Source organism: Parasteatoda tepidariorum, chromosome 5, assembly GCF_043381705.1.
Source record: "Parasteatoda tepidariorum isolate YZ-2023 chromosome 5, CAS_Ptep_4.0, whole genome shotgun sequence".
Classification (NCBI taxonomy): Eukaryota; Metazoa; Arthropoda; class Arachnida; order Araneae; family Theridiidae; genus Parasteatoda; species Parasteatoda tepidariorum.
In genome coordinates, this window is record NC_092208.1 from 93,888,484 (window position 1) to 93,905,350 (window position 16,867).

Sequence of the window (16,867 nt, forward strand, 5' to 3'; positions counted from 1 at the left end):
AAATTACAATGAAAAATAATATAAAGTTTGGAAGTTCGATTCAAGTAAGCTTTTGTGTAGTTTTATGACGCATAAATAGCTTGTTATTGTAGATTTTGTTTCATGGAAATAGAAAGAAATTCTCAGCATGACAGACTAGTTACAATCGATCAGACGTTCGGTTTCTCCATCTTTTAAGATCTCATTCCTCCGAATCAATCCATCTGGTGCTATACTACATTGAGCACAATATTTAATACGCACAATATTTAAAATAACTAAAAAAATGAATAAGTTTAATTAACTGAGGATCAAACAAATACATATTTTTTCGTATTAATGTATTTATTTTTATTTAGCTATATATTAAGTAAATTCGCATTATCTGTAATTATTTAAAGCTTGAGTCTCAGGAGATTAAATGTGAGCAGAAGGAAGATTTCAAATCAGGCAGGAAATTAAATTTGAGCGAAAATTCAATTTTGGATCCTAATTTTAAAAAAAAAGACAAGAAGTTAAATGTGGGCGAAAGCTAAATTTTCAGAGCTAATTTAAAAAAAAAGAGACAATACACTATAAAAAACACATTAAAATATTTCTTATTGGCAAAACTTAATAAAAATTAATGATTTGGAATAAAAGTTTCAAAAATACTCAGATTAGAGTCATGATTTCCATAAAAAAAAAAAACTATTATTTTTCTTAGAAAGCACAGCATTTAACGGCTTCAAGAAAAGAACTTTGAATCTAGGTGTAGAAGAAACGCTGTGAAAGATTTCAACAAACATTCTTCGGGGCAAGAAAGCAAAGATTCTATTTTCAAACTACAATAAAATGACGATAATAAAAAAGAAGAAATGGCAAAAAAATGCGAGAAAATCGTCTGGTGGAAGTACTAATGACGTCATAAAACGGTAACATCTACAGAGACACATACTGGGTAAAAGTAGTAACTTCAAATTGATCTCAGAACAGCTGAAAGATGGGAAGACGTTGACCGGGAAAAGTACCTCCGATGTTCTATAATAAAGATTTGCTTCTCATTTCATTCTTTTTAAGGGGTGGAAGGAGTATTCAAGTCGTTTTGAGGCTATAAAAAAGGGATATTGTTTGCTTTAATTCGACGAATGGTAATTTATTGGGTTGTTTTACAAATAACTTCGTCTTAAAAATCGCCAGAAAATGAAAACTAAGTTGACTTAATAACGTGTTCATAACTTAAATATGATGAAATGTAAATTTTGAGAAAGTGCGTTTTTCAATTAGAATAAAGAAAAAAATTATTCTATTTTTCCGAAAAGAAAAAAAAACATAAGACGAATCATTTGGATTTTCAATCGAAAGAGAAGTTTCTTACGAAAATGAAAAGCACATGTTTTAGGCCTAACAATAATATAATTATTTTCTACTTAATATCGTAGGGGTATTTTTAAAATATTTACTTCTTTTTGTTACTAGGTGAATACTCTTTCTCTGTTCTGTGTAAAACAAAAAAAGATGAATAAATCAGCACTAAGCAATTATTAGCATGAAAGGCAAGCCATAGTAGAAAAACTAAAATAGATCCAATATTATTATTTATTGATAGTTCTAGTTACTTACGTTACTAGATTAAACAAAACACTTTTATCAAAACTCAACTTATCATAATAAACATAAACTACACTGAATACAATTTAGCAGCGAATATGATGCTCGAGGCCCACTCAAGCTTTTTTAAAATTAACAACAATTAACCGACTTTATCCACTGATTTTGAACAGTAAGAAATAACTTAATTTTCTTTTTTTTAAATTTAAATTGGATACTTGCTGCTAGAAAAGAAGTGAAGTGATTATTCCTAATCATGGGATTTAAATCAGATTTAATTGGTTACCTGTGATCAACGTCATACGTGTGTCTCGAACTTAATTGGCTTCTCAATCGACAAATGTCCCATTTACCTAAGACTCCTATTCTATCAGAGCTGACCTATCAAGCAATATTGGAGCAAACAAGTTCGCAAGTTAACGTTATGTTAGTATTAATTATGTTATGCGCTTATGTTAGCTCTTTGCTCCAAAAATAAATGATAAGTCGGTCTGTCTAATTCTGGCTAACTGGGGCTTGAAGCGTAATGAATGGTTTGAAGAACAGAAACATTAAATAATTATAATTTACATTTATTTACAATTTATACATGACTAGTTTAGTTTAAATGCGGCATCAAATATTTAAGATGCGAATAAGAAAATATATAATAATAGAACAACATTAAAAAGCAATTCTAAAAAGTAGGAATTAAAGTTGTAGTTAAAACAAACTTAAAGTTATTAAATAATTATAAAAACAATTAATGCAGAATATGATGTGTGATGTCACGTCGCTTCATTACTTCCCTTCCAGTGAGAACCTCATTCGAACGAATCGAGAAATTTAGATGGAGCTTTAATAGGTCTCCCAACACGTGAAGTCTTGTTAAAAAAAGATTTCTTAGGCGGTTCGTCAGAAAATGTCACTCTTTTCTTCTTGATATTTGAAGCAGCAATTTTTGGAAGGACTGAAGGTGTGCCGACTGTTGGCATTGAACTGAAGGAAGAGGCGTTGTTCTTCAAGTCTGCAGACTGTTCTATGAAGCATGGTTTTAAACGATTAATAGAGATATTTCGAGATTTTTCCTTTATTGATAGTGTGTAGTAATCTTTACTTCTGGAAAGTACTTTAAAAGGTCCTTCATATGGGGGTTGAAGTGGTGGACGAACGGCGTCAGTTCGTACGAATACATGAGAAGTAGTGTTAAGATCTTTCGTCACAAAAATGGGAGATTTTCCATGTCGTGAAGGTGGAGCAGGCCTAACTTGAGAGAAATATTTCGTTAGTTGACCAGCGAAAGTAGAAATGTCAGTAGATGCTTGTGTCTCATGAAGAAAATCACTAGGTAATCTTATATTTGAGCCATAAACCAATTTCGATGGAGTTGTTTGGAATTCTTCTCTGAAAGTGGAGCGTAGCCCCAGTAGTACAGTAGGTAGAACTTTCGTCCACTGAGGATTATTATGGCACATGATGCTATTTTTCAGAGTTCGATGCCATCGCGCTATAAACCCATTGCAAGCAGGATTGTAAGATGTAGTTCTCCTTCACTTGATTCCCAAGAGATGGGCAAGTTCGGTGAAAAGAGACGACTCGAGCTGACTTCCTTGATCTGTAATTATTATTGACGGTGTTCCAAAGCGAGAAATCCAACCACTATAAATTGCTTCAGCAACGGTGTTAGCTTTAATATCAGGCACCGGTAAGGCTTCTGGCCAGCGAGTAAACCTGTCTATTAAGGTTACACAATATCTTTGTCCTTCGGAAGTTATCAAAGGTCCAATTNGCCAACGATGGCCTAATTAGTTTTCCGATTTTTCGAAATCAGCAACAAATGAACAGGGTTTAGTGCATCTGGTTGACTTTTTACCAAAACGACGATGATACCAACAAATACCTTCTCTAGATTTTGATCGGTTCCTATAATTGGAACTTCGGCGATTTAAATGGTTCCTATTTCTAGAGGTACTGCGTGATCTTCGCAGCTCGCGAACTTCTTTAGAAAGTTCATTAATTTTGTCTAATATTGTTGATAAAGTCAGACTTTCTGATTTAGTCGCTCCTGGATTTGTATTGGCAGAAAATTCGCCAACGCACTGGTACCTGCCGCAAGTTTCTAAAATTTTATCGCCCATTTCAGCCAGTTTATCAAGAGCTTCAGTGCTGACAGCTAAAATGGCTTGAACTTGCTGCGGCAATTGTTGTAACCAAAGTGGTTTTAAGACATTGTCATTTACTTTACCAATCGCCAAATTTCGCATTTCGCGTAGCAATTGACTAGGGCGCTTATCGCCAAGGTCTAGTTCGGAGAAGAGCATTTTTAGTTGAACACTTTCGGAATCACTCAAACGAGCAATAAGTGCTTCTATAATTGCGGTATATTGAGTTTCTTCGGGAGGTGATAAAACTATATCACTTACCGTATTCAAAATTTTCTGTTCCAAGGCAGCAACGGTGATGTTGTACTTTGTAATTTCAGCCGAAACATTACTATTCTTAAATTGAGCTTCAATATGCGCAAACCATAATTTCGGAGTTTCATTCCAAAAAGGAGGAGGTTTTACTGAGACGCCTTCAATATATTTAGAAGTACTTGGATTATCGAGCTCTGTATGTCCAGTAATAGGCATAGCTTTTTCAAAGGTTGCAATTGAGTTATCAAAATCACGTCCGGGTCACCAGTGAAGCGTAATGAATGGTTTGAAGAACAGAAACATTAAATAATTATAATTTACATTTATTTACAATTTATACATGACTAGTTTAGCTTAAATGCGGCATCAAATATTTAAGATGCGAATAAGAAAAGATATAATAATAGAACAACATTAAAAAGCAATTCTAAAAAGTAGGAATTAAAGTTGTAGTTAAAACAAACTTAAAGTTATTAAATAATTATAAAAACAATTAATGCAGAATATGATGTGTGATGTCACGTCGCTTCAGGCTCTACATTTACCTTCGATGACGTCACTTGTAGGTATCCATATTGTTTATGAATATTGTTGTAAATAAAATCAACGCGTGGTTTCAGATATTTATCAAACTTTCAATGCGTCTCCTTACATCGGTTTTGCGCATGCTTGCCAGACAAAATCTATCAAATTATTAAAAAACTTGAAATAAACTTTCCGTGAATCTCAGTTTTGATCAAACAGAGATGTCATAAACATCACTGTTGTTATGTTTTAAATATTTTAATTAACAAAATCGTCAGAAACTCACAAATTGGGTTCCACTGAAGTATTACAGGAGTTCCTCAAAATTATTTAATTTTTAAAACTCAATTTCAACAAATTTTGATTTTTATTTTGCTGTTTTGAGTTTTCATTAAAAAATAAAAAACGCTTAATGATTTAGAAGTCATTTTATGATTACATTTTTTTTTAAATATATATCCAAGTAAAATCCTAGAATAGCCAACTTCTTGGCGCATTTTTGATATATCGCCAAGTTGGTGATTATTACTGGGATCAACGTTCCTTTTTGATTATTTAAAAAAACTTAAATTATTTACAAATTTGTTAAAATATTTTTAATAGAATAAAAAATAGAATAATTATTATAAATAGAATAAAAATAATAAGGTACCGTACAAAAAAAAATTGAAAAATTATGTAAAAACGGTAATAAATGAAATAACTGTTAAAAAATGAAATGGTAACGATGATTCTAACAGCAGGAGATCAGAAGCATAAATGGCAAAAAAATAAACCCTTTTTACCTCTAACGAAATCCAACTTTCGCGTAGGTATACATATAAAATAACCAATCAGGTTTGAGACCAATAAAATAACCAATCAGGTTTGGTTGTGATTCGTTAGTGGTTGTTCAAAATAATCTCCCCGATACGTCTTCCGAAAACCTAGTTTGGCGAGATTTAAAAAGCTTGTTGGCGAGATTTAAAAAGCTTGTTGGCGAGATTTTAAAAAGTCGCCACGGGTAGAGCCATTCTAGGGTCCACCCTATATCCATTTTTCAACAAACATTTGCAGGTAATTTTCATTACATTTTACTTATTTATTCTTTATTCACTCAAATATGTAAATCTACAACCGATAATAGTTTATTTCTCATTTGTAAAACATATAGACTGCTGCATTATTAAGTAGTAGTGCATACCATAAATAGTATGCAGCATAATTCTAATAAATAATTCTCAGGTACTTTAACTTGCTACTTATTAAATTTTAAGGAAAGCAAAAGATCTAAATTAGGTTTATTGCATCCGGAAATTCATTATTTGAACTTAAACTGTTTGACATAGGATTGATATTCAGAGGTGAAATATTTTTAAAACAAAATACTAAATATCTTATTGCAATGTAGTAATTATAAAATTTTAATCTTTATGGTAATACCGGAGACGGAACACGCGGCTAAAATTTAAAACACGGAAGGATTCCATTTCATTAGCAATAAATTTAACAATTTAATAATTTTTTCGTAAATTAACGTATTACGATCGCCAAGGCTGAAAAACATTTATATAAAATACATTTTGAGGATTCCTTTTGCATAAAAAACTAAAAATATAGATTAGAAAATTTCGCTAGTTTTAATTTTCTTTAACTGATTACTGCTTTTAATGGGTCAAGATTTTTTCAATTTCAGATGCTCCGAAAAAGGATAATCAAGTTACCGATAACGTTAAATAAAATTAGCCTGGTCATAATTAAAAATAGCTCTTTTCTGGAATTATTAATGAGAAACGATGACATAATTATTTCAGGTGACAAAAAATATAAAATGCAAACAAAAGTTTTATTTCCTTTATAAAAACTTTATGAGGCAGAAACAAACATTTTCAACTAAAGATGCACCTCTGACTAATATTGATAAGAGTTTTATTGTGATGATGCGCCACAAAATTTATAACCCACCATTCGTTTAGCGGACATTGACATGAGATACACACCAACTTTGTTGTTTGCACTAAATCACCAAAGGAGGAAGAAAAAAATGGCGACCGTCTTGGTCCAGCAGCCGTAAAATTCTGTAAGTCAGCCTATCGTAAACAATAAGAGATACACTATAGTCCCTTAAGGCCAACCATATTAAAGACTAATGGCCAATCTTATTCTTAGATCGTTCTGGTGTAAGTCCGGACTAGAACTTTGTTTTTCAGTGGGAAATGGGTTTAATATATAATCGCATGTTCTTTGATAAATTTTGTGAAAAACTACTCTGTTTAAAGCAGCAAGGTTATGAAATTTTTTGAAGGTTATTTTTTTCAGTGGTAATTAAATAAAAGAAAATTTTTTAGTTGAAAGCAAGGTTATTTTAAAACTTTTTCTTACATTCAAAACCGCATAATTCTTATCATCAAAACATTTACTATAGAGGAAATTCTACCGTTTAAGAAGGTTATATTAGCAGACTTTAAAATATCTTTTTCACATATTTTCAGTTAAAAAAAAAGCTGTTCTAATAATTTTTTGTTAATAGAATTTACAACTACAAAAATTAAAAATTGGCTGTTACGGACGTAATATACTATGCTACGGCTAAAGCACCTTGTCTTTAACGTCAGCATTTTTTTAAACTTATAAAAGTTAAGAATAGAGGACAAAAAGAACGAATGCAAGTAAGAACAAATGACCTCAAGAGTTGTTTTAGCAGAGATCATTGGAACTGCAAGATTAACGGAGTTTTTATATAGTCTGCAAAAATGGCATTCATTAATGGTGGAATTGCTCTATAGTATTAAACATATTATGTAATATTACTATGGTAATAGTTTTAAAATCTTTTTTTCGTGCATGTTTAAATTGATTATAATTCGGTTAAAATAAATTTCAATCAAATTTATTTACAATCTAATGATCTGCCGTGTGTTTCGCTATCGCTGAGAAATATCCACTACGAAAAGCGCAAAATTTGGGCGTCATATATTCTCATTAATAATGTTTCACTCTTGCATTGACGGGCTCTTACAATGACTCTAGATGTGTTGTACCGTATTGACCACCCTTATCATTTCATCATTAATGATTGTCATTATCATTATTGGATGATTCTTATAAGGATATTCATGGTTATCATCTTTTATTATTATCATGATTGATGATTATCATATATTGAAAATTATCATTATTGATGAAAATTATCATTATTGATGATGATTATTATTATTGGTAATTATCATTATGTATGATTATGTATGATTATTATTATTTTTCATGATTATACATAATGATAATCATCAACAATGATAATTATCATTTATGATTATTATAATTATTGATGATTATAACTATTGATAACTATCATTTTACCCTTAATTTTATAAAAAAGTAAAAGCAAAAAAGACTTCAAACTAACATGAAAGGCAGAAAAAAACTCATATAGAAAATTTTTGATTAAACTACTCCATTTTTTATAGTAATTCATAATAAACTATTTAACTTTTTTGAGAAAAAGTATGGTTAACATAATTCTAGGCTCAGTGTTATTAAAGATATATTTGATACTGAAATTCTTTAATAAGAAAACAAAATCATTGTATCGAGCAACATTATCAGAACCCATATTCAAACATTTCGCAGATAACATTGAGAAGCTGTTTCAATTTTAGCTCATTCATTGGTGTCACGAGTTTAAAACATAAATCAACCCCTGACGTAATCCACTTACCTCCACAAACCTTCCAGCGTGTAACGATTTATTCGCAATTTATGACCTCAGTTGGACAGCGTTTAACAGAAATAGATCAACAGAACATCAAAGATTTTGGCTGTCTTAAAAATCCCTTTGGCGAATCCACCTCTTTATTTTTTAGTGCCAAAAAGCATCAAAAATCTTCTGAAAGCATTTAAAAAGGATCTAAGAGAAGCCCGAACTGTCGTAAATTGAGAATGATCTTCCACGTAATTCCCCAAGGTTGTGGAAAGTACTTTTTTCTTTCTCATTGAAAAAAAAAAATAAAGCTGGACGTAGTTATGAACGGACCAATAGATTCTTATTCTTTTGTTCGACACTTGACGGTTATTTTTACTTTTTTCCATATTTTCGTTCTCGAATTTGAGATGGCTATTTTGGTGGAAATATTACCTGCAGGCGAAAAATAAATAGTGAAAAAAGAAATTTACCTTTTATAATTGGTGCACATTTTGTTTTGTTGGCTGGAGTTATGCTTCGAGCAGATTCTAGGGTTAAGTCGATAATCAAATGACAAAATTGAGACATGAAAGCGAAATATGTATTTCACGCTAATATTTAAGAGGTCGTCTCTAAACTTAATCGTTTTATCTCTAAAACTTATTGAAGATCGTTGTTTTATAAATTAAAAAGTAAATGCTTTTTTGATGACATTTACATTGTTATCAATATGACAATAGCCAGTTTCGATTACATTTTTCTGAATTATAATCGTTATTATTGAATAACAGACGATAGTTTCCTTTTTGTATCTTAGTAGAAATACCTTTTTCTTTAAAATTCTAAAAAATTGTGATGAACGTTTTGAAAACAGTAATGAATGTTCTTGAGAAAAAAAAATTAAAAAATAAGCTTTATCCAACAATTTATTTTTTTCATACTATTAGAAGATTAAATTCTTAACTTTCTGTGGTAGTTTACAGATTAAATTCGTGATTTGAAACGGGAACTATTTAATTACTATTTTAGTTAATGTCGCCTATTTGTTGGTATTATTCAGTTTCTTTCAATTGCTTATATATTGTTAATTTTTAAAATAAATTATTATTATCGGCCTTTACCTTGAATGATTTTTTAGAAGAATGGAAGAATTAAGCGTTTGTAAATAAATGAAAGTGTTTATAATCTTATAATTTGTGATACAAAAGCATTTTTTAATGCAGTAATTAGCTCTGTTTTTCCTAACTTTTATTAAATTTATTGGCCACTGATTCCAAAGTTATATTACTGTTTCTTTTGTTCATTAGCAGGGTGCTCTTTTATGACTACCTTTACTATATTGGTTTAGATTCCCCCAGCAATGAAACCAATTAGCCCGGCCTTCCTCGATAGTGACTTCTTGATTTCGGTAGTCCTTTTTGTTTTTTTTTTGTTTTTTTGGTTTTAATATAATTTTTTCCCGTCTTTTTGACAAGGATTCAAAAAATAGTAGTTACGAAAAATAAGAATAATATTATTAGTAATATTGCTCTTATAATACTAATAATAACTGAAAGGAATTATGACGAATGATTCTTATCGGGCAACATTGATTATTATCCACAGTATTCTTATGGGATAATATCGATATTTTCTATATTATTTTTAGAACAACAATGATTAGTAATGAAATTTATTCTTATGGGATAACATTGATTATTATCGAAATTATTCTTATAGGACAAGGTTGATTATTATCTAGATTGTTCTTATTGGACAGTCTCGATTATTACTGAGATTATTCTTATAGGACAACATTTATTATTAAAAGGAGTGCTCTTATAGGACAACATTGATCATTATCGAGATCATTCTCATCAGTGATTACTATTGAAATTATTCCCATATCGGACAACAATTGATTATAATTGAGATAACGGAGTTAAACACAAAGGACGATTATTTTAGAACAGGTGTACAACTTGAATTTAGCAAGTGAAAGAGAAAACGATATTTCTTTTTATTCAAGTTTAAAAAATATTCAAATGTGTTGGAGTTCTGCAAAGCAAAGTTGTAGTGTCAGATAACTACGAAAGTTAAAACAAAGCTACGCAAAAATGAAAGAATGAAAAAGATCTTTGTTTAAAGGCAAATATTTCAGACGCTTGCATTGATTTCTTTTTGATGTCTAAATAAGAGAACAGCAAACGCTTCATCTAACAAAAGATTTTTCTTCAAAGATTGTGAGTTTTTTCACTAAGTTTTCCCACAAAGGAGGTATTGTTTGAATCCATTCATCTGTAAGGAAGTATTGTCAATGTTTTAGTCAATATTTTTCTCTAAAAACCAACAAGGTGGATAAAAAAAATTCTTTGATCTTAAAAACTTTGAATAGAGAAAAGATATATTATTATGAAACATTTTCAGGAATACGTGATTTTTAATACAATATTGTATTTTTCGTAGACCGTTTTAAAGATAAATGCTCGAAAAATAATTTTTTATATATGTTTCAAATACTTGAGTATCATTAAGTGTTTAAAGAATTATTTGAAATTTTAACAAGCTTACTTATAGCAGGAAATATGCATAAAATCAATCACAAGAGAAACAAATAAAAATAAAGAGACGAATAAAAAAAAGTGTTGGAAATATTATACGGCTAATAAAGTTATAACTTTTAAATAGATGAACAGTGCGCCAAAAAAAAAACTGACAACCCTGAATAACTTTTGATCTAATAATCGAATCTCCTCTTTCTAGGACACATTCTTGATGGTTCAAGGGGTTAACCGACCTTAAATATGCTAATTAATTATTGCAGACGGTATTTTAAGTTACGAAATCCGACACAAAAACTTACTTTTTCTGAAAAACGTATCTTTTTTTCAACAGTAGCTTTCCCCCCCCCCCCATAGTTTGGTCAGGAGAGTGATCCAAAGTTCGGATCCCTTAATGATAATTTTACTTTTTGCGTATTTCGCCATATCTCGTAAACTTCTTAAGCGAATAGAAAGATTTTTGCACTCAATTATAAAATTTGTTTATTCAAAGAAAATTGAATCCAGGGAATATGCAAAAATTAAATTTTATTTAATATGCATTATTTTATTTAATAATAGTTTAAGTTTTTTTAAATTGTAAGGTATAAGAGTTTTTACGTCATTTTAAAGTAGGTAATATTAAATGGCAAAATACTAATCTGAGCTAAATCGGTTGAATAGTTCCCAAGAAATCAAATTTTAGATATACGGCTGTGTTGTCTGCAAATAAACGAAAAATTAATAAATAAATAAATTAAGCTATAACAGTGAAAGAGTAAATAAAAAATTCTTCTACATGCGCTGCAAACAATTTTAGCTTACTTCAACACCAAAAACTGGGGCTAACTGTAAACCAAAATTTTTTACAGTTTTAAATTAAAAAAATTTGCAATGGTGGTGACTTACAGGACCAAAGTAGCAACAGATTAAGAAGAAGCCACTGCAGGAAAACAGTAATAAAATCTTTCTACTTTAAAAGTGTTGCAGTCTCTTTCAAAGTACGGCAAAATGTGTGAAACTTCCGTTACGATAATAAGCTTAGGTTATTTGCTCGATGCATTTACCCTTTTTTTTAATCGAATTCATAGATTTTTTTTTAAATGTTTGGTTATTTATTTTATTTTATTTCTACAAAACTAACGAATAAATTAATTTTTTTCTTTGAAGAAAAGAATTAAGGAATAAAAAATATGTATCTTTTTTTTTCTTAACACCTAAATCAAATCACGATTCAATTTAAATATTTTAGTTCTTCTTTATTTTTCTTGTATTTCAATTTATTTCTATGTTTGTTAACCATTTATGTTTTTGACATTAATCTTTTTAGACTAATAGATGAATAAATACAGATATGTCGTATGTCCTCTAATAAATGCTTCTCAATAACTAGGAAACAATTTTTGAGGATTTTTAAACGGATGTTTTCACGATATCAAATCGATTTATCTCTCCAATCTATATTTCTTAATGACATTTTTAATCTATTTTTGTCAAAATATTAAAGCTTAAAATCATTATATATAACAGCGTAAAGGTTGCGACTACCTTCTAGGAGAGTTTGGGCTCATCACCAGGATCAAAAGTGCATAAAAACCCATGCTCGGAACCACTACTACTGGGGACACTTCCTATAGGGGTAATACTGGATCACGCGGCAGGGGGCACTTCCATATTATGACCTGTTCAGAACCACGCCAAGAAACAGTTCATAATAGGGGAACTGCCCCTAGCATCGTATGATGATATCTTCGGGCATGGGCTCCTACTCAATTTTAGTCCTGATGATGTGCCCTAACTTCCCCAGAAGTAAGGCTCAACATTTACGTGACCTCCTGTTATAAAGTTTTTAAACTTGTACAGTTTGACAAAAAGGTTATATAAAGAAAATCTGCAGCTTTAGGAGCAAAATTAATTTCAGATTTGAAACCTCTATATACCCAAATTAGGCAAGATCAAGTATTTTTGAAAAATTTTTCTTCCCCACTATTATCAAAAATTTTTTTCCATCTTTTAATTGTGGAATTTATCTAGGAAGAGAATCAAAGAAAATAAAAAGAAATATTTTTTTAACCGTCGTTGAACAGCTGAATTTTGAGTATACGAATGCTGATGCTCAACTCCGTAGCCTTGTCATTTTGATCCAATCCGGAAGACAAGGGAACTCCTAAATCAAGTACTGGAAGAAATTTGACTTCGTGGAGTATTTTCGATGGAACTAACTCGCATTTGCATAATGCAGAGGAAGAACACGAAAACCGCTCATGGTTAGCCTGACGGCCATAGGACTCTAATCCATGATTCTTCGACCACTGAGGATATCTTACGCCAGCCCTGTTTGCGGAGTGAACCGGGTGCAGAATTCGTTGTCGACCAGCCATCGCTGGGATTCAAACCTGGGCTACCCTCATTAGATGGCGAGTGCTCTGAGCCATCACGTCTCTAATTAACCGTCACTAAGCAGAATCATACAAAATTATTAGAAAGACACTAAATTATAGAATGTCTAAAAATAAACAGGTTTAAAACGAAATATTGTTTTGCCCTTTTTGTACTTCCCTTTTTAACATAGGGCAAAACTAACAAGATGATTTGTAATATAAAATATAACAATTAAAAATTTGTTCGTCCATTCGTCTAAAATTTACCTCCATGTGTTACAAAACACGAAATTTCAATTTCTTTTATTGTGAAGTGTGTGGATAGTTGCTTTCGACTATGTCAACCTTCATCTATGCAAAGGTGTCATAGAATCAAGTTAACATGTCTTACATACAAGTGAATTGGATTTGTATATTTGTAGTAGTAGATACACTACAGTACTCCCCCACCGGAATTATAGCTGTGATAGAATTCGATGAATGGATACCACTAGTTGATTCATTGCTGTCTTGTGAAAAGCCGTGAGAGCTGTATTAAGTTCATGGTCATGGTCGCTCCTGTGTTGCCTTTCGCAGTCGAGTGCATACGTTGTAAGTGATCGAGACTGATTAGCAACAGCGCAAGGAGGTGGATAATGTCGCAGTCACAAGTCAACTTTTAAATATGGGCCATCCATTGAAGTCGGCGTGTTCAAATCGAAGTGAGCGTTACTGTCAATTTTGGAGTGTTTTCATCGCGTCCGAAAGTCACCAATGTGGGGATAATTGTTTTCAACTATGTCAACCTTCATCTATGAAGAGGTACACCGTCATAGAATCAAATTAACATGTCTAATAGAGTAGTGAATTGGTTTTGTATATTTAAAGTGGTAGATACACTACAAGAAGTAATCATCAGATTTAAACTTTGAGTAGGTTTCATTCAAGTAACTTTCATATTTATTTATAAGTCGACAATATTTAATTATAATTAATACAATTTCATGATTATTATTACTTTATTTTTTAAATAAGTAAATTTTGTGTTTGTTTACAAACATAACTTTTTTGTTGGGTTATTGGTTTAAATTGTTTTTTAAAGTTTAAAAGATTTACGTTCAATACCTATTTTTAGATATCAGGAAAATTTTCTTCTCTTTAGAAATGAACTGTTCACAATATATTGAGAAATGCTTTACATTAATAATATTTTCCTATTGTTTTGAATTTTCAGTTTTTGAAATCCGAAACAGGGGCGACCTGTTTTCAAAGGTCACCACTACTACTGACCACTGGCTGGTAATGGCGAAAAAAAAAGAGGATGAGTTTTAACGTCGACACTTTTTAATTTTAAGTCAATAAAAAGGTCAGAGAAAAAGGTGAAACGAGTTTTGGTAATAATTCCGGTTAATAAGTTACCAAAAATATCTGCCACTTAAGCAATTCTACGGTATGAAAGTTTGTGCAAGCGTTAGAAGAAATATTAAGCAAAACAGGATTCAACCAAATAGCTGATAACTATAATTCATATGAAAGAATTGATGAATGAATCGAAGAAATTCAAGAATAATTAAAGTTCAAGCATGTATTTATGAATGAAACTAGCATTTATGCATGAAATAGAGCAATTCAAAAATTATTTTAAACATTTATTTTTCAATGAAGAAAAATTGGGAACAATTTAAAATGTTAGGTCAAGTAATTATGAATGAACTATATGAATGAAAATGAAATATTACGTAATCAACAAGTTCTTTTTTCTATACTTAGGTTTGTATGCAAACAAAAAAAAATCTATTTCTCTAGACTCTAGATTTTTTTAACCAATTTTTTTCCGCCAATTATTGGCGGTGGATTAGTGACAGTGGATTGGATTAGTGACGGATTGGATTAGTGGCGGTGGATTGGATTAGTGACAATAAAATATTATTTTTCATGTAAGCATTGCTCCCTTATCAGCAAAATTTAAAAAATCTCAAAAACTCGTTGCTCAAACAAATTTCCTTAGAAGTCAACAGTTATGTAATAGTTGGATTGAATATCACCATATGGTGTCGTGCCATTCTACAAAAAACCAAACGTGTTCTGTTTTTGCCTCAATTTTAAATAATAGTAAAAAAAAAATTAAATACTGACTCTTTTGAGATAGCATGATACGCAAAACACTTAAATTAGCGTCATGGGACTCAAACTTTCGATCACTCACTGAAATATATTTTCCAGATTGGAACCACGAATCTTTTCACAGATAAATATTCAAAATAGTAAAAAATAATTATAAAATATATATTGAAGAAATTGATAAATATACTATTCAAAATCTATACTTACGTATGTATATTATTGAAATTTTGTATAAATTATTGAAAAAACAAACAAAAAAAAAATTTCTAATTTCTTCTAATTTCAATCTAATTTTTTTGGAAAACAAGCTTTATAGGTCTCAGACATCTTTAACTGTTAATCCTGAACTACTCCGTACACAATTTTGCTGACATATTTAAATTCAACTCAGACACATTCTGTGTCAATTCTTTAGATGACTGAATAGACATTGAACAGCTAATCGAGATCAATATTAACATTTTCGGTATGGTACAATGGTGTTTGATGGAGGTTGTAAGTTGCATCATACACCCGTTTCGGATTCACAAGTTCATACATGAAATATGATTTAAAAGCTAGGTTTTTTTTTCAATTTTACATGAATAGTGAATGAATCATTTATATTGCGTGGAATACAGTCTACGGTCTTATGCAAGTTATTGGGTACGCTGACAATGCATACTTTTATCTTTAACTGGTGATCAACACCCAGTTCACGTATTTGAATAAAAGGGGTTCTTAGATTCACCATTCATCGGTAGGGTTCAATTGTCTCAACCACTTTGGTAGTTTTGTGAGGGACGGGCTTCATGTTTGCGTTTGCGAACGGAATCCTTTCGTTTGTGTGTAACGCAAGTATTCCCGCCTACGTACTTTGGCTTTTTCAGCCTCGGTAATCTCAGTACTTGCCATCGTTTTTTTTCTTCTTGCTTTTGGGACAGCGTCAATCAGTTTGGACCCTCTTTATTTGTGAAATCCACCTGAATTAGTATTGAAAGCAATCCAGTTTGAACTGTTGGTTAGAATTTCTGATTCTTAATGAAAACAATAAAAACAAAAATATCGTTCAAATGATGAAATTCTCTTTTATTCACAATTCAAGAAGTATTTATGTCATCTCTCTGGTCCCATATCTCAAAAATAAACTCACCAATTTAATGCATAACAAAATTAAAAGTGAAAAAAAAAATTTTAAAAAAATATCAAACAGCAGCGGTCGCCATAGCAATGCATGCGCACTGTTTACTATTACTGGTGATTATTGTAGTTGAAAAGTGAGGATTCCATGAAATCCATTTTGGCAGTGGGTAAAAGCTCAGTTATTTCAATAAAATTATGAAGCAAATTTTTGTCGCGTGAAATATATTTGATGTACAGTCCGCAAAAAAAAAAGATATCACCCTGAATAACGTTCGTTCTAATGATCGGATTTTCACTAACTAAGTGTCAATCTTAATGGTTCCTGGGGGTGACCTCAAATATACGAATTAATTAGTGCTAACTATTAATTAAGTTACGAAATAAGACACAAAAACGTACTTTCTCTGAATAAACATACATTTTTTTTTTTACATATTTGGATTTTTCATCTTCAAAATATAGGGGGTAGCCGCAATCTGGGAAATGTGGTCCCCATAGTTTGGTCAGGAGAGCGATTCAAAGTTCGTACCCCTTAATGTTAATTTCGCTTTTTGCGTTTTCAGTCATATTTTCAAAACTAATGAAGCAATT

General features: G+C 30.9%; 2 protein-coding genes across 2 annotated transcripts; both read right to left on the bottom strand.

The window, feature by feature from the left end:
• Positions 1–2,372: 2,372 nt before the first annotated feature.
• Positions 2,373–3,023, bottom strand: LOC107444110 (uncharacterized). The gene has a single exon (XM_016058188.2). The coding sequence runs from the start codon at positions 3,021–3,023 to the stop codon at positions 2,373–2,375; it is 651 nt and encodes a 216-aa protein (XP_015913674.2).
• A 330-nt stretch (positions 3,024–3,353) lies between these two features.
• Positions 3,354–4,181, bottom strand: LOC122269108 (uncharacterized). The gene has a single exon (XM_043040718.1). It carries the CDS (start codon positions 4,179–4,181, stop codon positions 3,354–3,356), a length of 828 nt encoding a protein of 275 aa, XP_042896652.1.
• Positions 4,182–16,867: the final 12,686 nt, after the last annotated feature.